At 34.3% G+C, this 24,771-nt stretch overlaps 2 protein-coding genes across 3 annotated transcripts in view; one reads left to right on the top strand and one right to left on the bottom strand.

Moving 5' to 3' along the window:
- LOC114343382 (serine/arginine repetitive matrix protein 1) overlaps window positions 1-7,445 on the bottom strand; it is a 64,809-nt gene extending 57,364 nt beyond the window's left edge. Inside the window, exons 1-2 of the mRNA XM_028294197.2 lie at window positions 7,302-7,445; window positions 7,101-7,244 (exon numbers count right to left, since the gene is read on the bottom strand). Of these exons, the coding sequence (XP_028149998.1) occupies window positions 7,101-7,244; window positions 7,302-7,316 (159 nt within the window). The 5' untranslated portion in view covers window positions 7,317-7,445. The remainder of the gene's footprint in view (window positions 1-7,100; window positions 7,245-7,301) is intronic.
- A 499-nt stretch (window positions 7,446-7,944) lies between these two features.
- The window catches only part of LOC114343366 (titin), a 92,448-nt gene continuing 75,621 nt past the window's right edge, over window positions 7,945-24,771 (top strand). Inside the window, exons 1-2 of one of the 2 annotated variants that reach the window (XM_028294186.2) lie at window positions 7,945-8,240; window positions 8,455-8,802. In XM_028294186.2, coding sequence (XP_028149987.2) covers window positions 8,487-8,802 — 316 coding nt within the window. In that variant the 5' untranslated portion in view covers window positions 7,945-8,240; window positions 8,455-8,486. Of the gene's footprint in view, window positions 8,245-8,454; window positions 8,803-24,771 lie in introns of both variants that reach the window. The other variant, XM_028294192.2, reaches the window with a different exon arrangement.

Genomic DNA, 24,771 nt, shown 5'->3' with positions numbered 1-24,771 from the left:
TCATATACGCGATGCGTCTGCCCTATGCTTTTTATGTATACATACACATAATTTATATACATACAAAATTTATTTCAGCAAAGTGATGACGGTCGCAAATTCAATACTTTTTCCCTATCCAAGAAGTGCACAACGTCCCTAAAGAAATTTTCAATTCAAAAATTTATTTCGTCGAAGCGGTGACGGTCGTTAATTTAATAATTTTTCCCCATCCAAAAAGTGCAAAACATCCCTCAAGAAGTTCTCACTTCAAAAATTTATTTCGTCGAAGCGATGACGGTCGCAATGAAGGTCCCTAATTCAATACTTTTCCTCCATCCAAAAAGTGCACAACGTCCCTAAAGAAATTTTCACTTCAAATATTTATTTCGTCGAAGCGATGACGGTCGCTAATTTATTAATTTTTCCCCATCCAAAAAGTGCACAATGTCCCTCAACAAGAAGTTTTCACTTCAAAAATTTATTTCATCGAAGCGATGACGGTCACTACATTAATACTTTTTTCAATCGAAAAAGTGCACAACTTCCCTAAAGAAGTTTCACTTCAAATATTTATTTCGTCCAAGCGATGACGGTCGCTAATTTAATAATTTTTCCCCATCCAAAAAGTGCACAACGTCACTCAAGAAGTTTTCACTTCAAAAATTTATTTCATCGAAGTGATGACGGTCGCTAATTTAATATTTTTTCCATCCAAAAAGAGCACAACGTCCCTAAAGAAGTTTTCACTTCAAATGTTTATTTCGTCGAGGCGATGACGGTCGCTAATTTATTACTTTTTCCCATCCAAAAAGTGCACAACGTCCCTAAAGAAGTTTTCACTTCAAAAATTTATTTAGTCGAAGTGATGACGGTCACTAATTTAATAATTTTTCCCCATCCAAAAAGTGCACGTCTCTAAAGAAGTTTTCACTTCAAAAATTTATTTCGCCGAAGCGATGACGGTCGCTAATTCAATACTTTTCCCCTTCCAAAAAGTGCACAACGACCCTCAAGAAGTTTTCACTTCAAAAATTTATTCTTCGAAGTGATGACATTTTTGGCAAAGTAACGTAAGTGACATTTTTGAAAATCATGTTTTTCTAACGCTATTATTGTTCAGAAAGTACTGCCAAAGTGTAGTAAGCCTATACATATATTATGTTTAAAGTAATTCTAGGCTTACTACACTTTGGCAGTACCTTCTGAACAATAGAGAGAGAGAGAGACAGAAAATTTATTGTTTTTAAAAATGAGTTTACCTTTATAAAACAACGTGGTATAGTACAAACACAGTACAAGATACATTCAAATACTAACTATAACATAACATTTACTATATTATTTTCTCTTGGATTTACTTGACTAAAAAAGAGTCTGGTCTATCTTCTCCAGTTGACAGACCTCTATTGTGATGCTCACGATCTAAAAATCTTCTTCCTAACCTAAAGTTAAATCGTTCAATGCCAATTTTTTTCGGCCAAAAAGCAGGATTGTAAATTTCTTCCCTTAAGTCAGGTAGTACACCTATCATGAAACATTGATTATCCCTTCTTTTCTGGTCAGTTGGTAACAACTTTACTTGTATATCCTCGCAGTTTGTCTTAGTTATTATGAAACTCTTGATGTGGTCCGCATTTACACTATCCGGAACTTTTGAGATGAATAGCCACAATTTTTTGTCTGGTTTTTCGGATTTTCCATGGAAATCCTTATCTCCAATTCCAGTTCCCATTATTTTCTTGCGTCTTTTTGTCACAATATGATATCCATCATCGTTCGTTTTATTCTCTGATAAGATTCATTTTTGTGCTTTCCTCATTTTCGACAGTTAAATTTGTAATGTAGTCACATGTCTGTTTGGTTTGAATATCCATTAATTGTGCATTTAATTCGTTTGTAGAAATTTTTGAATTGCCCTGTATATTAGAATTCCTTTCAACATGTTTGGTGTTTTTATCATTAAAATTTTTATTTGAGTCAGTTTCATTGTTTGTTTTGTATTTAGAATTCGTTGATTGGACACTGGCTGTCTTATCTTCATTACCTTGAGTTTTTATTAAACCCTCATTAGCAGTTGTGTTGGGTTTTTGTGAGATTTTGGTTCTGGTTATTTCTGATTTCAATAAATTTAATTTTTCTAGCAAATGTTCATTATTTGATTTTAATAGATTATTGTTATCTAATAATAAATTGTACTTATCATCTTTTTCAGCTAACAGCCTTTTTAACCACTGATTTTCTATCGCTATGGCACTCAGGGCCGGCGATAGCGGGCCTGCAAGGGATGCACTGCAGGCGGGCGCCCCTGTTTGGGCGGCGCCAAAATGAGCTTTTTTCTGTGGGTGCTATACAAAATATTAATTTAAAAGAAACCGAAGGGCGCCTATGCAAGTTTTGCAGGCGGGCGCCTTATACCCTAGCGCCGGTACTGATGGCACTAAATGATTCGATGGGTTGTCCATCACTATTTTGGCAACAGATTACACGCGAATCCCCTATCTTGAAGAATTTCACTTTGTTTTTCACAGAACATGAGATATGATAACTATTTCCACATACTATACAAACGAGTGTTTTATTAGGCTTCGTTTGACAACATTTAAATGTATTCTCTTCAAAATCTACCTCTTTTACTGTAGAGAGAGATGACGGCACATTTTTACTTTCCGCCATCTTGGATAGATCAATAGTAGCGTTAGTTTAATAGAAAAACATGATTTTCGCCAAAAATATCACTTACGTTACTTTGCTAAAAATGCATCGATATACATACAAAATTTATTTCGCCGAAGAGATGACGGTCGCGAAATAAATCCTTTTTCCCCATCCTAAAATAGGTTTTACACTTATTTTAAATTTAAATACTTCTATACAATTTATATCTACATACAAATAATATATAGCATGAGCGATGATGGTCGCGAATTCAATACATTTTCCCCTATCCAAAAATCGCACAACGTCCTTAAAGAAGTTTTCACTTCAAAAAAATTTCAGGATTTACAATTCAAATTTTGTTTTGTTTTCAGTAATACAATCAACTACTTTTTTAATGATTTGATTTCTTTTATTTTGTTTGGCAGTAAATTATAATACTTGGGTGCCCTAAAAATCACAGAATGTTGGCTTATTCCTCGACTTAATTGTGGTAATACTAAGTTTTTATTTGATGTTAGCTCTAGTTTGATAATTATGTTCTATTAGTGTCTGCTAATCATTGCAAATTAGTCATTTTAGAATTTACAGTAAACACTTGCATATTAATACATTTCAAATAATTAGACGATAAATATTAAGCAAGAGAAAATTTTTCTACTTTTAAGGAAAAAAAACAAGTTTATTAGAGGAACCAAATTCAAAATTATTTTGCACATCATATTTGAAACATTTGGTTAAAACATATCTTTTTTGTTGGTAAAAAAACCTATTAATTTGTCTGGATTAAAATATCAGTTCTGTTGATATCTGAGAAGACTTGATTTTCACACAATGTTGCCAAATTGAATTTTGTCATATTTGGTTTAACACATTTAATTTGGTTTAATAATTCAGTGATCTAGAATGCTCGGGAGTATAAACATGCAGATAAAATAGAGGGATTCGTAAAGGGATTGGTCGGTGGCAGTCCAATCTTTTAAAAATCCTCTGCATGTGTGCAGAGTTAAAGACATTGTATTGAGTTAAAGACTTCATGACATACAGAGTATTGAGTTAAAGACTTCATGTAAAGTAAATAAAATATTGAAATGGCTTGGTTTCTATAAACTTTGAATTGCAGTGTTGGCAGAAAAATAAACGAAAATATTGTATAATATCATTGCAACTAAATTTTCGGACAATCCAAGAAATTACTATTTTAATACATCCGTGGCGATCCTGTCTGGCATTGTACTTACTAAGAATTGACACAAATCAGAGTCAACACCATCCCCCAGGCAATTCACCTAGAGAGAGAGAGAGAGAGACATACTTTATTGATACAATGTACCAAAAGGCCATCGACCGAAGTCTTTCAGCCAATTTACACAATTAATATACATTATTACAATATATGTTTTTTGTTAATATTAATACAATACAATAATTAAAAAAAAATATTTGTATGTAGCGGTAATCACAATATCACTGACAATTAGTTACAATACAGATGATGATTTGAATAGAGTTGTTTATTGTCTTGATGTGTAGCAGATTTCTTCAAAAAGAGTTCTTCCTGGATATCTACGGGCACTGTCCTCTGGTATCTTCACAATGTGGGGCTCAAGCAAATTTTTGTTATTGTCATTAATAAAGAGATATTTAAACAGCTTATTGAGTCTCTCATTAATAGGTTCAATTCCAGTTTTCTCGTACAGCATTCTGTTGGATGGATTATGAAGTGGATTATCAGGATGACGCATTCTAGTAATTTGTCGAAGGCTAGTTGTTTCAGCCACCTTTAGATTATTTTTGGCAGGAGCTTTAGAATTATAGAAATTTGTAGAACCATACTCCAGCATGGGCCTGCAAATTATTTTATAAATATTGGCTGCTGTTTCAATCGTAATTCCCTCATTCTTGTATGTTAAACTTCTGAAGTGTTTTGCTCTAGTTATAATTTTCCTTTTTATAACTGCTGTGTGGTGGTTAAACTTCAATTTGTTATCTATTTCTATTCCCAAATACTTAACAGTTTGGGAGGGTTTAATCATATTGTCGCATATGTTTATAGTTGATGAGTGATCTTGGATTCTATGGTTAAATATTATTAGTTTTGTTTTAGAAGGATTTATTGTTAATCTCCATTTATTCATCCAAGATATTGTGTCATCCACCTACCTCTGCAATAAGTCCATTGTCTTTATTAAATTTTTTCCATATAATATCACTGCAGTGTCATCAGCAAATTGTAGCAAATTAGTATTGGTTAGTCTATTGTCGCATATGTCACTGCTATAGAGATTATACATAATTCACCTAATTTTCTTCAATTTCTCAGGGAATCATTATGCAATGCCGGTTTTATCTGATGCCACAATGTCTCAACAACAGTGTGAACTGTTTAACATGTTCGGTGCCCATCTTGAACAAACTCCACATGGCTGATACCAAATACTTAAATGGTTCATTTAGTAACATTCACTTGTCGTCAGCACCCTTGATGAAACACTCTTGACACACACACACTATGGTTGTGGGCACTGAATGTGTTAAAGGCCATAAGAGGACTTGAGCATCATATGGCAATATGGCATGCATAGTGTGACCAACTCCAATTCAGTCGAATTCGGGACAAGGCTGAAAAAAATACGTGAAATCCGGGACTTTTCAATGAAAATCAGGGTATTTTTTTTGAAATATAGAACTTGAATATCATCCTTTTATTAATTATTTAACATTTTTATGTTGATAAAAATTTTCTTGATGTGAAGAGTTGTAATGATAATCACATTTTTGTTAGTTTTTGACGTTTCGACTTCCAATCAGGAAATCGTTCTCAAAAAAGAAAAAAATATAAAATTAACTGATGTTGGACTTCCATGTAAATAGAAACTTATAAAAATATAGTTATCATTCATTAGTACATATTCATGTTTTTAAATCGTCTTTTCAGAAGACAATAATTAAAATACAGAAACGTGAAAAGTCCAGAGTTTGAGTTTTCGTAGAACTATAATACCACGACATAAAATGCATGTGTTTTGAATGTGGTGTTAGTATTACACTCTAGAAATTGTCGACTTTTTTTCGTCCAACCAATTCAATTTGATGTGAATTCTTAGAATAATAACATATTCAAAATTTGAAAATACAATTTTACCAAAACGTTGAAAATTCGGATGGCCTGGAAGCCTTATCCAGGGCGCCGAATCACGACTTCGTAATTCGGGCTAGTTGGTCACACTAGGCATGCAGCATCCTCCTGTTGGAATATAAAATTCAAGTCCAGCTAGAGATCGTGAACACTCAATACAAGACTTTTTTTTAAATTTCTATATATTTTGCTGCATTAATTATGCCTTTTACCACCTTATATCTTCCTAAACTAGCTGATCACATTAAGACTCATAAAATGTGTACACTCCAACGAACTGTCAATACCGATGGAATAGGCATGAAGAAAGTTAATGCCGCCAACATACAAGAGAGAGGTCCTGAGAGAGTAGAGAGAGACAGAAAAGGATCAGGTAAAATTTGACAGGACGTGTAATTTGCGGGAAAATGAACATCATATTATTTTATTAAATTAACTTAATTTTTAAATACTGTCTATCAGCCCTGATACCAAGTTAAAAAAATATGAGGTCCATTTCCCCGATTTAAGTTGATATTGGCAATTGAAATTACAGGGCCTGTCAAATTTTACCTGATCCTTTTCTGTCTCTCTCACCACCTCTCTCTTGTATGTTGGCGTCAATCTCGCTTCACTATTTGAATGGGACGGGGCCATTCCATCCGTATTGACAGTTCATTGGTACACTCACAGCTGATTTTTTCAGGATTTGTTGATAACAATACTTAAAATTTACTGGTAATATTGTACAACAAATTTTTAAGGGTACTCCAGTTGTTGAACGCTACAAAGTTGAAGATTATGTGAATTTTTTTCCCTGTCCCCTTCAGAAAAATTTCCAATTAAAAAAGTTGTTCAACTCGACATGAATAACAGAATAAACGGTCTCATGAGGGAGGTAGTCATGATGTTACTGTTAATATATACTTTATTTAAAACTTTGTCTGTTCGCTGTAATGGATACATAAACCACACATTGGGTGTGTTCGGACAACCACAGCGGCTGGACAGCTGAGTAAGTGGTAGGGTTCAGGCTGCACTGCTGGAAGTCAGCCGCTGTGAGATTTACTAAGGGTTCCCTATTAGCGCTGGATACAATCACTAAGCTGCTTTGTGCTGACAGTCAGTCGCTGTGATGCATCCATTTTTAGGTAGACCATAACATTTGTAACACATTCTACACAATGAAATTAATTCCATTTTCACATTCACAAATAAAACATTTCGTTTGGTACTTTAATCTTAATATACTGCAAAAAATGTAACTGAATTATTGTGCAATTATAACTGATCAAAGTATTGATCTATTTACATGGCAGTTATGGCTAAAGCATTATCTACTTACACTTTTTGATCCCCTTCTTCCACCTCGAAAATTCGGGTAATAAAATCCATGTTGTGTGCCTGAAAATGTATGCTTTTTCTTTAATGAGTGCAAAGCTGCTCTCCTAAGACTTTCTATATCATCATCCTCATCTGAAGCTGGAACCTAAAGAAAGCAAAAATGTTTAAATGCTATGTCTAAAGCCAATTTAATATTACTTACCATATTAATGTTCATTTTAGACAAATATATATCTGATTAGCATACAAAGCAACTTGAGAATCTTGAAATAGTAGAGACAAACAAATATGGCTACGCTTAAAAATAAATCTCTCTTTCCTTTACTTTTGCTTTGGCCTGTCAACAGTGTCAACTGTCAACATCTAAGTTAACAACAGTGTAACTCAGTGTTGCCATTATCAATCGCTGTCTCCTTTTTGGAAAATTTTACTATTTTCTTAAAATTATTGATCTTTTTTAAAAGCAACATGTTAAATTTGTCGCAAGCATTTAAGATACCAATAAGATCTAAAAGTTGATATGTACTTGTAAGAAAATGCTAAATAAGTTGTTATTTATATTTATTGATTAAATACAAAAATCCTACGCCTATGATAAAAAATGACAATTGACAAATCAGGATCACCAACATTAATATTATAATATATTAGGAGAATAAAAATTTTATATTCAACAAAAATATATCGTTTTAACGTTTTAATCATAGTGTAAAAATAATGGAGTAAAATCCTAATGCTTAAAATTGATTTGTGATATTCTTTAATGTAGATCAATAATTGGAATAATTCATATTAAATAAATTTGGAATGCATGTTGGCAACATTGTATCTAATGCCATTGAAGTAGTAAAAACAGAATCAAATTGGGATTTTATAGAAATTGTCAAATTGTTCATATTATTTAATTTAATTTACAATATTACAATGTATAAATAATTGCATGTATTTAATAGTAATTTTATTAGTAACTTGCTATACTTTATATATTTGTGTTATATTCCATATGATTATAACTTTCCCAAGTATTCCAGATACAGATATTTAATCGGCCTGGAGAGAGTTACAATTGCTAAACTTGTACTATTGCTGAAACAAGTTTATCAGAAGAAACCATTATAACTTCGAGATCATTTTATTGCATGTAGGTAAATATAGATAGTATATAAATTTAGTTTCAACTCAAGTAAAATATATTCATACCCGTATCACATAATTTGGGTTTTAGAGTATTTAGCTCTGAAAACCAGGTTATTAATATTTATAGTTTCATTCCATTTATTTATGTATAAAAACTGTAGTAATGTGTACTATTTAAGTATCATTCACTGATCATATCTAAGTAATATATATTTTAGGTCTATAAAAAAATGTATCTCAACATTTTATAATGGAAACTTGGAATTCAGAGTGGGTTGATAATCCAGAAGATTTACTATCTTTAGCAGAGTGGCTATTAGATGAAGCTCCTCCAGAAAGTCCTACTTGTTCAAGAGGTTCAAATGAATACATAGAGGGTGAATGTGATACCAAAAATGAAAAATGTGAAGAATCTGTTATAAAAACTAACCCAACAAATGTATTTTTAGCTAAGAAAAGACTTCAGGCTTATAGCAAACAAATAGGAAAACCTTCTAGTAAAGAAGAGAAATTAAATGTTTCAGAAGGGAAGCATGTGAAACTTCAAGCCAAAAAAACTAGAAAAAGTAAGTATATACATGAATATATTTCTTCAAAATGAATGGTTCAAGAAATTATATAGTACACAGGCCATTAGTGGATAACCAGTTTAGAGGTAATAAGGTGTAGATTTGTGTTTAAATACACTAAAACCTGGGTCATCTGAAATAAAGAGTACATAGCTGTACATTAGAATTGAAAGGGCGGAAGTCACTTTCAGTTTGTTTTGAAGTAGATCAAAATTAGTGCTCTTAATTTGTACACCATAATTTTAAATGCCTTTAAAATTATCAAATGATGTTGCAGCTTTATGATTTAAAGGAAAGTGGTAAAGCATGCTTTGTATTTTATTTTACAGTAACATAATCAGCGTTAAGTTGTTTTGTATTGAAATAATAAATAACTTAGGACAACAGCCTTTTTTTGTTCTGTGGTACTATATCATTAAAAAAACAGGACAGCCGCCCTTTTGGTATCATTTTATTAGGAAAAGAACGTTATAATCAGAACTTAGCATTACAAAAATAATATAAAACTTAAATTAAAAAGCATTTAATCATCTTCGGAACATGAAGAATTATTTTTGTTAACGACAACTTTATTTTTTGTTGTTTTTAAAGGTTTAAAGTAGGAATGGTAAATAGAAGGTACCCATTCTAGCAATTCCATTAGGTGGTTATATTTTGAACTACCAATTGGAATTGAATTTTCATTATTTATTTGGTCCAATGTCTTTGGTAGGAGACCATCGAGAGAACTTCTCATTTTCCTTTTAAAATTGACAGATATAAAATTTTCCTGGGAAAATGTTGTTTTATAAAACATAATGCCAGGGTGGTCTCTTTCGACTTTCAAGTGCACAACTTTAGAGGATAGAAAGGGTTCATTGTCTGCATTCCGTTTCCGATTCACAAACGGGCTTGTCGATTCTTTGCCCATTTTTTCAAAGTTAGAAAAGTCACTTGTTTTCATCTCATAAACAATAAGTGGTTTTAACGAACTGCAGGTCCTTATAAACTGGGCCCATTCATGAGGTACAGAAATATTCATAGTAGGCAGTCTTTTCTTCTTCCTTTCAATTAGTGCATGTATTGTGTCTGCTTCGTTGTGTGTATGCACCTTGAGTAAATATTTATGATGAATTCTAACTACTGAGGTGTTATTGACCCACATATACATACAAAATAAAAAAAAATTCGGTTTTGGTCAGAGCAGTTGTCTGACCAAAATGTTACCTCTTCTGTTGTAGAAGGTAAATTTTTTAACCACATTATTACAGCAGAAGCTATCTCGTTGCCACCCCTTTTTGCAATAGACTCGTCCCACATGAAGCATGAACCTTCGGCAGTACTATCATTATAGACGGTAAAATTAAATGTCCATAACTGCTTTAAATAAAACGATTTTCCATTAGTTAACATACAGGCAGTGTAGGGAGGCATTTTTGCAAATCCATCATTGCTACGACTTCCTTTAAATTTTTTCTTGCATCTTATCTTATCCTGCCTTTTTAACTTGTATCTGTTATCTGCGTCATTCAAATGATCTGCTTTTTTCTTTAAAATATCTTCAACATTAGGATCTGCCTCTTTTCGCTTATTTTCAAAACTGTCACAGGTGTCACATGTATCAATGTTAGGGGGCTTGAAATGAAGATTGAACTCAGTAGAACCATCTTCTTTGCTCTTGATTCAGACATTTTTGGTTGTTATTTATTATCACGTTAATCTCGATTGTGAAGAAAAAGTTACTTTTATCTATAAACCATGCAAAAATATTAGCTTATAACATCAATTTTTACACAGCTGACAGGCGGTTGTCCATAGAGATTGGGCTGCTGTCTTTTTAACAATCAGTGTGCCATGCAAAAAAGACCGGTGTACCACATAGGGCTTTTTGCAACAAATTTCACAGTGGACATCCGACTTGCAATTTTAGTAATATTGCCTGTACAACCACGTATTAACCACCATTCGAAAGATAACACCTTTAAATGTATTATTGGCTGCATATCTCCATTTACTGTAAAAATGGACTACCGCCTTTTCAATTCTAACATACAGATAGAGCAATATCATATAACCAAAATTTTGTTGAAAAAATGGGGTTTTTTCTGGTTTAGAAATTATTACACAATATCTTGTTAGATTATAAATATTTCTTCAACTTTGGTGATTTATCTCTTGCTGTTTTGACCACACATGTCTCCCCCATTCTGGTTATGTGGTTATTCCATTCTTTCTTTTTATTTAGCGTCTACTCGTTTATACAGTGTAAGTACTTTACATTTTCTTCAAATGTTTTCACTCACACTTTCAATCTCTCAGTGTAGGTATTTTTCTCTAATTCTTCTCTGTACTCTCATTTTTCTGCCGTTTCTAGTAGTCTTTGTGCTGTGTTTGTATCAGGTATTGTTTCTGATGGATTATGTCATTATTGGTCTTACACTGGCTTTATAAATTCTTGACCTCATCTCTGTGTTAATATGCTTCACATTTTAAAATTAATTAGAATGTTACAGGGTGTTCGATAACATCGTGGTAGACCAAACTTATGTTTTTTTAAATGGAATACCCCATATTTTATCTTATATTCGAAATCTTCTTAACTTCCCCATTACAAAAATATAAAGGTCTGTTATGTTATACAGGGTATTTACAAAGTTATAGTTTTCTATGAAAATCGTAACAAGTTCAGCTCCCTGTATAAATAAAAATAAGCACAATAGCAATCGTTTATTGGTGCCATATTTTTTTGTTGATTGTGAAAATTTTTAGGAATGGTTGATATTGCTAATTTTCTTTATATCGAATACAGGGTGAGTCAAAACGCAGGTACAATATTTTCTCAGTAATTTTATGTCACTATCGAAAAGTACCGTTACTGTACTCTAATTTTTGTATAATATTCCCTATGTCTAAATTGAAGAGTTTTCGAGATATTTTCATTTTTCAGAGCAAATTATTAATTAGGGGTCTAAATCTTTCCAAATTTTAAGTAAGCCATGACTGAATTTTTTAAAACTGATAATTTAAGATTACTGATTATCAATCCGATAATCAATGTAACAATGTAGCAAATAAAGAAAGAAAAATAATTTATTAGTAATAAATTTTACAAAAAAAACACAACCACAACATACAATACATTTGAAACAATTAAAAACTACTTTTGTATGTAAATGTAACGAATAAAGAAAGAAAAATAATTTATTAATTATAAATTTTACAAAATAAACACAAACACAAAATACAACATTTTCTGAAAACAATTACGAGGAAACAGTAGCGATCAACAGGTAGCAACAAACGCGTTCCAAGATTGCGGCTCTAATTTTGAATATTTTGTCGAGATATTTGGCACACATATTCGTAATATAATAAAGAATGGAGGTACAGAGCCCAATTTCAGAAATATGTTAGTACATAATATGTGGAAATTACTCTATAACCAAATAAAATGTTGAAAAAAGAAGCCTGTACCGCCATTAAGAAAGACAAAAAAATACACTTTCTTCAAATAAACTTTTTTATCCCATGCCTAGATTTTGTGTAATCTTGGAACTACTAAAAATCGATTTTTTTATAACAAGAAATCGAACGTCACTGACTTGGCAACATTTCGCGCCTATGTGTATAAAAGTTATTGTTTTTGATAGTATAAACGTCACTGTCAGTGTCGAATTTCCGACGCACTGTTGCCTCACTTTTGAAAGTTCACAAAACTTTCGCAATCTTGGACCGCGTTTGTTGCTACCTGTTGATCGCTACTGTATCACCTTAAAAACTACTTTTGTATGTAAATGTAACAATGTAACAAATAAAGAACGAAAAATAATTTATCAGTAAAAAATTTTACAAAAAATAACATGAACACAAAATACAACATTTTCGAAAAAATTAAAAGCTACTTTTAGTAAAATATTTTATATATTTAATTACATAACGATGGCTTAGTGTGAAAACCTCGTATCTCATTAAATTACAATTTTACAGGAGAGGCAAAAAACTGATTTTCTGCATAATATAACCTAAAAACAAAAATTACCGTTACATATTTTTAATTCGAGCACATTGAGACAAATATCTGATATTGGCGTAGAGCTAAAAGTGTTAAATGTTGCTATTAAATTGGAAATACAAATATTAACTATGAAAAACACGTAAATATCCTTGTTTCTGTATGCAGGAGTACCTTTTACTGTTTAGAAAAACATTTCTCCAAACCGAATCTCTCAAGCAAACACTCCAAATTAAGTACCAATTTCTTGGTTATAAATATACGTGGTATTCACACTAAATCAAGAGAGCAATTGATATACGTGGTTTCTTTTTTCCGCTGTAGAAAATAGTCTACAGTATTTGGATTTTTTTTAATAGCCACTTTACACGATGCAAGTAATTGCGAAATTTATTGCACAAGTTCTTGCAGCAAGAACTTCTGCAATAAGTTGCAACTAGCTTTCTGCAATAAAGTGATTACACAGTGCAAGTAATTGCATAAACTGACATGAAATGGACAGAAACTTTGACATACCATAAATTTTGGGTTATGTTGTTTTTATAAATTAAAAATGTAATTTTTTGAGTAGAGTTATCAGATATATTAGATTGAAAATGTTAGATTATAATTTGAGAAAAGTATAATATGTATTATGTATAACAAAATCAATTAATACCTAATGCAATATACCTATAATACATTATTCATTTACAAAAGGAAACAAGTTGTTAAATACAAAAGAAATAAAAATAGAATATAGTTTCTTTAATCCCTATGTTACATAATTAAAGTTATCCCCCAGAATAATGTTATCTGTGAAGCGTGAAATTGGTAAAAAGTTCCTCTAGTTTTGTCAAAAATTGTTTAGTTTGAAATTTAGAATAACAGAATGTTAAAACAGTGTAGCCTTAAAAGTTACTAAAAATATACCCAAATTGCAGAAAAAATTGCATGAAAAATAGGACATGTTCTATCTAGCTGCAACTTCTTGCAGCAAGAAATTGCTGCAAGAAGTTGCAGCTTTTATGTGCAATTCGCGTATGACACGATGCAATTTCTATTGCTGCAAGAAATTGTGCAATTAATTGCGCAATTAGTTGCATGGTGTAAAGTGGCTATAAGAGTTGTAAACCTTGAGATACAAGGTTTTCAAACTAAAACCACCAAAATGTCATTTTCGAAAAAAAAAAATGAGATACGAGGTTTTCACACTAAGCCATCGATAAGGTGTTCAAAATGAGTTGAGTGAATGAGTTACTTACTAATAATAAGTTAAAACTAATAAATTTAGACATAGGGAATGTTGTAAACAAACTAAAGTTCGATAATTGTACTTTTCAATAGGGATATAAAATATAGGCTGTTCCATTTAAAATTACTGAGAAAATAATGTATTTGCATTTGGACTCACCCTGTGTTCGATATAAAGAAAATTAGCAATGTCAATCATTTTTAAAAATTTTGACAATAAATAAAAAAATATGGCATCAATAAACAATTGCTGTTGTGCTTATTTTTGTTTATAAAGGCAGCTGAACTTGTTACGATTTTCATAGAAAATTGGCTATAACTTTGTAAATACCCTGTATAACATAACAGACCTTTATATTTTTGTAATGGGGAAGTTAAGAAGATTTAGAATATAAGATCGTCTTCGTCTTATCTGTGGTGTAAGAAGACACCAGCCTATTTCTCACAAACTAAAACACGTAAAATGGTTGAGCATGGAAAGGAGAAGATATCTACATGCTGCTTGTCTATTCCATAAAATCATCAAAAACTCATTACCAGCATATCTTTTTAAAAAAGTTATATATAGAACTGACATACATAATGTTAATACAAGATATAAAAATACAATTACAGCTCCACCACATCGTACAGAACAATTCAAAAACTCATTTACATATCAAATATCAAAAATATATAATGGATTAGCAAAAGAATTAAAATTAAAGTCGATTGTATCTTTTAAGAAATCTCTTAAAACTAAATTGCTAACTGAGTAACACATGTGCCATAGTTAATGACCTGTTATGTAGCATGTATAGACTATGTGATAGTTTTTTTACAATATTTAATTACAAAATGTTCCTGTTAGTCACGGTTTTTAAAATGTTACAGAACATGAAAATATATATATATATATATATATATATATATATATATATATATATGTTCGGAAAGATTTCCGCGGTCAGGTAAATGAAAATTACTAAGTTCTCGGGAAGAACCGCGTTGAGAATTTATAACTCGACGTTTCGGCACCCTTTTTGGAGCCATTATCAAGAGGGGTATGGTTCCGTTCGAGTTCGGGGTCTCAATCTGCCTACTCCCCTCACTCGTGACGTACCAGTAGTGTCTTGTTCTCTAGGAGAACGGTCAAGCGGCACTGAGGTCTCAATCTGCCTACTCCTCAGTGTCGAGTGACGACCTGTCTTCGCCTGTGTAGCTCCTTTTATACTCTCAGTGCGCGCGGGAACTGTATGCGCGGGAGAGGCCTGAGTGGGATCGACTGACGTGGGGATTCGCCGAAGCAGCGGTCGCCATGTTGCCGGCAGTCTTTTGGCGTCATCGCGTGTGTTTAGGCTGTGAGGGCGTTTTTCAATTTCGATGGCTTCACGGATGATTCTCGATTTTAAGGAGCGGACAGGGGCGATGGTTTTTGCTTTCTCGAAATCTATTTGGTGACCTGTCTGAATATGATGTTGGGCAAGGGCTGAAGTAGTGTCGGAATGTTTTACAGATATGGAATGTTCGTAGATACGGTTTTGGATTCGTCGGTTTGTCTGTCCTATGTATGTCCGTGGGCAACTGGAACAAGGTATCTCGTAGACACCATGGTCTTCATTGGGGATTTGGTCTTTTACGGATCTGACAAGATTGCACAACTTGGAGTGAGTAGTGAAGACGGTTTTGATATTTAGAGGGGTAAGAATTCTACTAATCTTGTCAGTGACACCTTTGATAAAAGGTAGAAAGATTTTGGGTTGATCGGGCGGCAAGTTTTCTTTATTAGATGGAATGGGATTTAGATGTTTCTGAATGCTCCTATTGATTTGGGTTTTATGGTAGCCGTTTTGTAAGAGTGTTTGCCTTATTGAATTTATTTCAGATGGTCTGTGATTGTCGTCACTAAGCCTTATAGAGCGAGAAACAAGAGTGTTGACAACTGAACTGAGTTGGGCGGGGTGATGATGTGACTGGGCATTGAGATACCGATTTGTATGGGTGGGTTTTCGGTACACGGAATAGGAAAAACTGTGAGGTGGCTGTTTTTGAATAAGTACATCAAGGAATGGTAAAGACTCCTCAGACTCAACTTCCATCGTGAATTGAATACTGGGGTGTATTCCATTCAGGTGGGAGAGGAAGAGATCTAACGTATCTTTACCATGGGGCCAAATGACAAAAGTGTCATCAACGTACCGTAACCAGCAAGTGGGTTTGAGATTTGATGATGACAGGGCTATTGTTTCGAAATGCTCCATGTAGATATCAGCTATTACGGGAGAGAGAGGGGATCCCATTGGGGCACCTTTGATTTGACGGTAGAATTGATTTTGGAATGAAAAGTATGTGTTAGACATGCAATGTTTTATAAAACATTGCATGTCTAACACATACTTTTCATTCCAAAATCAATTCTACCGTCAAATCAAAGGTGCCCCAATGGGATCCCCTCTCTCTCCCGTTTTATAAAACATTGCATGTCTAACACATACTTTTCATTCCAAAATCAATTCTACCGTCAAATCAAAGGTGCCCCAATGGGATCCCCTCTCTCTCCCGTAATAGCTGATATCTACATGGAGCATTTCGAAACAATAGCCCTGTCATCATCAAATCTCAAACCCACTTGCTGGTTACGGTACGTTGATGACACTTTTGTCATTTGGCCCCATGGTAAAGATACGTTAGATCTCTTCCTCTCCCACCTGAATGGAATACACCCCAGTATTCAATTCACGATGGAAGTTGAGTCTGAGGAGTCTTTACCATTCCTTGATGTACTTATTCAAAAACAGCCACCTCACAGTTCTTCCTATTCCGTGTACCGAAAACCCACCCATACAAATCGGTATCTCAATGCCCAGTCACATCATCACCCCGCCCAACTCAGTTCAGTTGTCAACACTCTTGTTTCTCGCTCTATAAGGCTTAGTGACGACAATCACAGACCATCTGAAATAAATTCAATAAGGCAAACACTCTTACAAAACGGCTACCATAAAACCCAAATCAATAGGAGCATTCAGAAACATCTAAATCCCATTCCATCTAATAAAGAAAACTTGCCGCCCGATCAACCCAAAATCTTTCTACCTTTTATCAAAGGTGTCACTGACAAGATTAGTAGAATTCTTACCCCTCTAAATATCAAAACCGTCTTCACTACTCACTCCAAGTTGTGCAATCTTGTCAGATCCGTAAAAGACCAAATCCCCAATGAAGACCATGGTGTCTACGAGATACCTTGTTCCAGTTGCCCACGGACATACATAGGACAGACAAACCGACGAATCCAAAACCGTATCTACGAACATTCCATATCTGTAAAACATTCCGACACTACTTCAGCCCTTGCCCAACATCATATTCAGACAGGTCACCAAATAGATTTCGAGAAAGCAAAAACCATCGCCCCTGTCCGCTCCTTAAAATCGAGAATCATCCGTGAAGCCATCGAAATTGAAAAACGCCCTCACAGCCTAAACACACGCGATGACGCCAAAAGACTGCCGGCAACATGGCGACCGCTGCTTCGGCGAATCCCCACGTCAGTCGATCCCACTCAGGCCTCTCCCGCGCATACAGTTCCCGCGCGCACTGAGAGTATAAAAGGAGCTACACAGGCGAAGACAGGTCGTCACTCGACACTGAGGAGTAGGCAGATTGAGACCTCAGTGCCGCTTGACCGTTCTCCTAGAGAACAAGACACTACTGGTACGTCACGAGTGAGGGGAGTAGGCAGATTGAGACCCCGAACTCGAACGGAACCATACCCCTCTTGATAATGGCTCCAAAAAGGGTGCCGAAACGTCGAGTTATAAATTCTCAACGCGGTTCTTCCCGAGAACTTAGTAATTTTCATATATATATATATATATATATATATATATATATATATATATATATATATATATATATATATATGAATTATATGCAAACAATCTACCTACTTGTTTTGGTAATGAAACCTGTATGGCCTTCCACTTTGAAGGCACTAGATGGCGCCCGGTATTTAAAATAAAATACCTAGAACGCCGAAAACAAGAGGCAATAATTGCTGCTTTCTACTTTAACAAAAGTATGAAAATAATGTGTAAATAATATACGAAATTAATATTCACACCTCCGTCTCTCCCACCATTCGTAGACCGGTTTCTGCATTATTGCGTCATCAGTACGACTTTATAGGAAAGACGAAGATGAGAACATTCCTTTCGTATATCTGAGGCCGCGATGCAGCCAAAAAGTCATTCAAAGACTGGTGCAATCTGAATTATATGCAAACAATCTACCTACTTGTTTTGGTAATGAAACCTGTATGGCCTTCCACTTTGAAGGCACTAGATGGCGCCCGGTATTTAAAATAAAATACCTAGAACGCCGAAAACAAGAGGCAATAATTGCTGCTTTCTACTTTAACAAAAGTATGAAAATAATGTGTAAATAATATACGAAATTAATATTCACACCTCCGTCTCTCCCACCATTCGTAGACCGGTTTCTGCATTATTGCGTCATCAGTACGACTTTATAGGAAAGACGAAGATGAGAACATTCCTTTCGTATATCTGAGGCCGCGATGCAGCCAAAAAGTCATTCAAAGACTGGTGCAATCTGAATTATATGCAAACAATCTACCTACTTGTTTTGGTAATGAAACCTGTATGGCCTTCCACTTTGAAGGCACTAGATGGCGCCCGGTATTTAAAATAAAATACCTAGAACGCCGAAAACAAGAGGCAATAATTGCTGCTTTCTACTTTAACAAAAGTATGAAAATAATGTGTAAATAATATACGAAATTAATATTCACACCTCCGTCTCTCCCACCATTCGTAGACCGGTTTCTGCATTATTGCGTCATCAGTACGACTTTATAGGAAAGACGAAGATGAGAACATTCCTTTCGTATATCTGAGGCCGCGATGCAGCCAAAAAGTCATTCAAAGACTGGTGCAATCTGAATTATATGCAAACAATCTACCTACTTGTTTTGGTAATGAAACCTGTATGGCCTTCCACTTTGAAGGCACTAGATGGCGCCCGGTATTTAAAATAAAATACCTAGAACGCCGAAAACAAGAGGCAATAATTGCTGCTTTCTACTTTAACAAAAGTATGAAAATAATGTGTAAATAATATACGAAATTAATATTCACACCTCCGTCTCTCCCACCATTCGTAGACCGGTTTCTGCATTATTGCGTCATCAGTACGACTTTATAGGAAAGACGAAGATGAGAACATTCCTTTCGTATATCTGAGGCCGCGATGCAGCCAAAAAGTCATTCAAAGACTGGTGCAATCTGAATTATATGCAAACAATCTACCTACTTGTTTTGGTAATGAAACCTGTATGGCCTTCCACTTTGAAGGCACTAGATGGCGCCCGGTATTTAAAATAAAATACCTAGAACGCCGAAAACAAGAGGCAATAATTGCTGCTTTCTACTTTAACAAAAGTATGAAAATAATGTGTAAATAATATACGAAATTAATATTCACACCTCCGTCTCTCCCACCATTCGTAGACCGGTTTCTGCATTATTGCGTCATCAGTACGACTTTATAGGAAAGACGAAGATGAGAACATTCCTTTCGTATATCTGAGGCCGCGATGCAGCCAAAAAGTCATTCAAAGACTGGTGCAATCTGAATTATATGCAAACAATCTACCTACTTGTTTTGGTAATGAAACCTGTATGGCCTTCCACTTTGAAGGCACTAGATGGCGCCCGGTATTTAAAATAAAATACCTAGAACGCCGAAAACAAGAGGCAATAATTGCTGCTTTCTACTTTAACAAAAGTATGAAAATAATGTGTAAATAATATACGAAATTAATATTCACACCTCCGTCTCTCCCACCATTCGTAGACCGGTTTCTGCATTATTGCGTCATCAGTACGACTTTATAGGAAAGACGAAGATGAGAACATTCCTTTCGTATATCTGAGGCCGCGATGCAGCCAAAAAGTCATTCAAAGACTGGTGCAATCTGAATTATATGCAAACAATCTACCTACTTGTTTTGGTAATGAAACCTGTATGGCCTTCCACTTTGAAGGCACTAGATGGCGCCCGGTATTTAAAATAAAATACCTAGAACGCCGAAAACAAGAGGCAATAATTGCTGCTTTCTACTTTAACAAAAGTATGAAAATAATGTGTAAATAATATACGAAATTAATATTCACACCTCCGTCTCTCCAGGTTCTACAGGTTTCATTACCAAAACAAGTAGGTAGATTGTTTGCATATAATTCAGATTGCACCAGTCTTTGAATGACTTTTTGGCTGCATCGCGGCCTCAGATATACGAAAGGAATGTTCTCATCTTCGTCTTTCCTATAAAGTCGTACTGATGACGCAATAATGCAGAAACCGGTCTACGAATGGTGGGAGAGACGGAGGTGTGAATATTAATTTCGTATATTATTTACACATTATTTTCATACTTTTGTTAAAGTAGAAAGCAGCAATTATTGCCTCTTGTTTTCGGCGTTCTAGGTATTTTATTTTAAATACCGGGCGCCATCTAGTGCCTTCAAAGTGGAAGGCCATACAGGCTTCATTACCAAAACAAGTAGGTAGATTGTTTGCATATAATTCAGATTGCACCAGTCTTTGAATGACTTTTTGGCTGCATCGCGGCCTCAGATATACGAAAGGAATGTTCTCATCTTCGTCTTTCCTATAAAGTCGTACTGATGACGCAATAATGCAGAAACCGGTCTACGAATGGTGGGAGAGACGGAGGTGTGAATATTAATTTCGTATATTATTTACACATTATTTTCATACTTTTGTTAAAGTAGAAAGCAGCAATTATTGCCTCTTGTTTTCGGCGTTCTAGGTATTTTATTTTAAATACCGGGCGCCATCTAGTGCCTTCAAAGTGGAAGGCCATACAGGTTTCATTACCAAAACAAGTAGGTAGATTGTTTGCATATAATTCAGATTGCACCAGTCTTTGAATGACTTTTTGGCTGCATCGCGGCCTCAGATATACGAAAGGAATGTTCTCATCTTCGTCTTTCCTATAAAGTCGTACTGATGACGCAATAATGCAGAAACCGGTCTACGAATGGTGGGAGAGACGGAGGTGTGAATATTAATTTCGTATATTATTTACACATTATTTTCATACTTTTGTTAAAGTAGAAAGCAGCAATTATTGCCTCTTGTTTTCGGCGTTCTAGGTATTTTATTTTAAATACCGGGCGCCATCTAGTGCCTTCAAAGTGGAAGGCCATACAGGTTTCATTACCAAAACAAGTAGGTAGATTGTTTGCATATAATTCAGATTGCACCAGTCTTTGAATGACTTTTTGGCTGCATCGCGGCCTCAGATATACGAAAGGAATGTTCTCATCTTCGTCTTTCCTATAAAGTCGTACTGATGACGCAATAATGCAGAAACCGGTCTACGAATGGTGGGAGAGACGGAGGTGTGAATATTAATTTCGTATATTATTTACACATTATTTTCATACTTTTGTTAAAGTAGAAAGCAGCAATTATTGCCTCTTGTTTTCGGCGTTCTAGGTATTTTATTTTAAATACCGGGCGCCATCTAGTGCCTTCAAAGTGGAAGGCCATACAGGTTTCATTACCAAAACAAGTAGGTAGATTGTTTGCATATAATTCAGATTGCACCAGTCTTTGAATGACTTTTTGGCTGCATCGCGGCCTCAGATATACGAAAGGAATGTTCTCATCTTCGTCTTTCCTATAAAGTCGTACTGATGACGCAATAATGCAGAAACCGGTCTACGAATGGTGGGAGAGACGGAGGTGTGAATATTAATTTCGTATATTATTTACACATTATTTTCATACTTTTGTTAAAGTAGAAAGCAGCAATTATTGCCTCTTGTTTTCGGCGTTCTAGGTATTTTATTTTAAATACCGGGCGCCATCTAGTGCCTTCAAAGTGGAAGGCCATACAGGTTTCATTACCAAAACAAGTAGGTAGATTGTTTGCATATAATTCAGATTGCACCAGTCTTTGAATGACTTTTTGGCTGCATCGCGGCCTCAGATATACGAAAGGAATGTTCTCATCTTCGTCTTTCCTATAAAGTCGTACTGATGACGCAATAATGCAGAAACCGGTCTACGAATGGTGGGAGAGACGGAGGTGTGAATATTAATTTCGTATATTATTTACACATTATTTTCATACTTTTGTTAAAGTAGAAAGCAGCAATTATTGCCTCTTGTTTTCGGCGTTCTAGGTATTTTATTTTAAATACCGGGCGCCATCTAGTGCCTTCAAAGTGGAAGGCCATACAGGTTTCATTACCAAAACAAGTAGGTAGATTGTTTGCATATAATTCAGATTGCACCAGTCTTTGAATGACTTTTTGGCTGCATCGCGGCCTCAGATATACGAAAGGAATGTTCTCATCTTCGTCTTTCCTATAAAGTCGTACTGATGACGCAATAATGCAGAAACCGGTCTACGAATGGTGGGAGAGACGGAGGTGTGAATATTAATTTCGTATATTATTTACACATTATTTTCATACTTTTGTTAAAGTAGAAAGCAGCAATTATTGCCTCTTGTTTTCGGCGTTCTAGGTATTTTATTTTAAATACCGGGCGCCATCTAGTGCCTTCAAAGTGGAAGGCCATACAGGTTTCATTACCAAAACAAGTAGGTAGATTGTTTGCATATAATTCAGATTGCACCAGTCTTTGAATGACTTTTTGGCTGCATCGCGGCCTCAGATATACGAAAGGAATGTTCTCATCTTCGTCTTTCCTATAAAGTCGTACTGATGACGCAATAATGCAGAAACCGGTCTACGAATGGTGGGAGAGACGGAGGTGTGAATATTAATTTCGTATATTATTTACATATATATATATATATATATATATATATATATATATATATATATATTTTTTTCTCTTGCTTAAGATGAAAAGCAGAGGTGCTGATTTCTTGAACTCAGTACCAACTGATCTTCGGCATTTTTTCTTTCTTGTTGTTATATTATGCATTTATATTTTGTATGTTTTTGTGTACTGTATGTACTTGAAGGAAAAATAAAGACCTTTATTATTATTATTATTATTAGATAAAATATAGGGTGTTCCATTAAAAAAAAACATAAGTTTAGTCTGCCACGATGTTATCGAACACCCTGTAACATTCTAACTAATTTTGTAAGGTGAAGCTCAAAATTGGCTACAATTTTTGTTATTAATTTGTATTGCTATCTATTACTATAGCGAATCTATTGAGCTTTACCCCACTAATCAATCCCCCTGTATAGTATTGTTAAGGCACCCTGCCAGTCTATTTGCTTTTTGTACTTGATTTCTCACCTCTTTGTTTAGGTCTCCGTAGCTGGACAGTGTAATTCCAAGATATTTTATTTCCCCTTACTTGCCATCAATTGCTATTTTACATCTGATTGGTTCTTTATTGATTACTATTGTTTTAGTTTTCGGACATGAAATTATCATATTGAATTCTTCTGCTTTTATGTTAAAACTGTGGACTAATCTTTACAGACTACCTTCATCTTGGGCTGTCGGTAGTATGTCATCTGCATAACAGAGTATTTTTACTTTTTTGTGTCCCATTATGTATCCTCTTCCTTTGTTGATGCTTTTGATAATATCATCCTTGATTGAATTGAAGAGCATAGGACTCAATAAGCCCCTTGTCTTATTCTGCTGCCTATGTCTATAGGTTCTATATATTCTATAAGTTGCCCATATATTCAGTATATTCTGACTTCCATTTTGTTGTTTTGTTAGATGTTTTGAAATTTTTTATATTTAGTGGAACTTCTCTAGTATCCAGAAGATGAATTAGATCTTGACAGATACTCTGACAGATGTCCTCTCCAAGTCAATCAGACATAGAAATGCTGGTTTATTATACTCTAGTGATTTCTCAGTATTTTGCTTTATGACAAATATTGCATCTGTAGACGATCTTCCAGTCAGTGGCAGATCTAGACATTTGCCTTGGAGGGGAAATTTGCCTTAGGGGGGGCAACTTCCAATGAAACACCAACCAAAAGACATAAAAAGGATAAACCAAAACTACATATTTGACGGAATGGGACGTTTCGGCGTCGCCGTTTCGGCGTGGCCATTTCGGCGTGGCCGTTTGGGCGTAGAGCCGTTTCGGCGTAGGCCGTTTCGGCGTAGGCCGTTTCGGCGTCGGCCATTTCGGCGTCAGAAATTTTATTTTAGTTGACTAAATACCTACATTGAGGTTTATTGGTCAGGCAATTTTTTGGAAAAAAATCTTTTAATATAGTTATTTAAATACATTGGAGTTCATTGGTCACACAATTTTAACATTAATGGTCAAGTAGAAAAATAAACTAAATATATTTCTTTTATAAACATTTTGTTATATTTTATTCTGCAAATACCTATATTGGATTTTTTATTAATGCATATTAATAATAATTGCTGTTCTCTTAATTGTCCCAGAGCTAATTAGATGATAACTGACATTTTTCAACTTTAATTAGACATACATTATATGGTATATAGACGGAGAATTTTAATATTGTTAAAATATCTTTTTTAAGCAAAAATATTTGCAGAATGTATATTTTAAAAAAAAATTAAATTATACAATATTTTCTTGAAAGGAATCTGCTTTTAAAATATTTACCATTAGTTAGTATAATAATAGTTATCCCTATATTTATTGCAGTTTCTTCGAAAATTTAAATACAAAATTCTATAAATCACATAATAATGTTATTAACATTTCCTCG

Source organism: Diabrotica virgifera, chromosome 5 (genome assembly GCF_917563875.1).
Source record: "Diabrotica virgifera virgifera chromosome 5, PGI_DIABVI_V3a".
Classification (NCBI taxonomy): Eukaryota; Metazoa; Arthropoda; class Insecta; order Coleoptera; family Chrysomelidae; genus Diabrotica; species Diabrotica virgifera.
The sequence above is the reverse complement of the archived record's forward strand: the minus strand, read 5'-3'. Positions and strand labels throughout refer to the sequence as shown.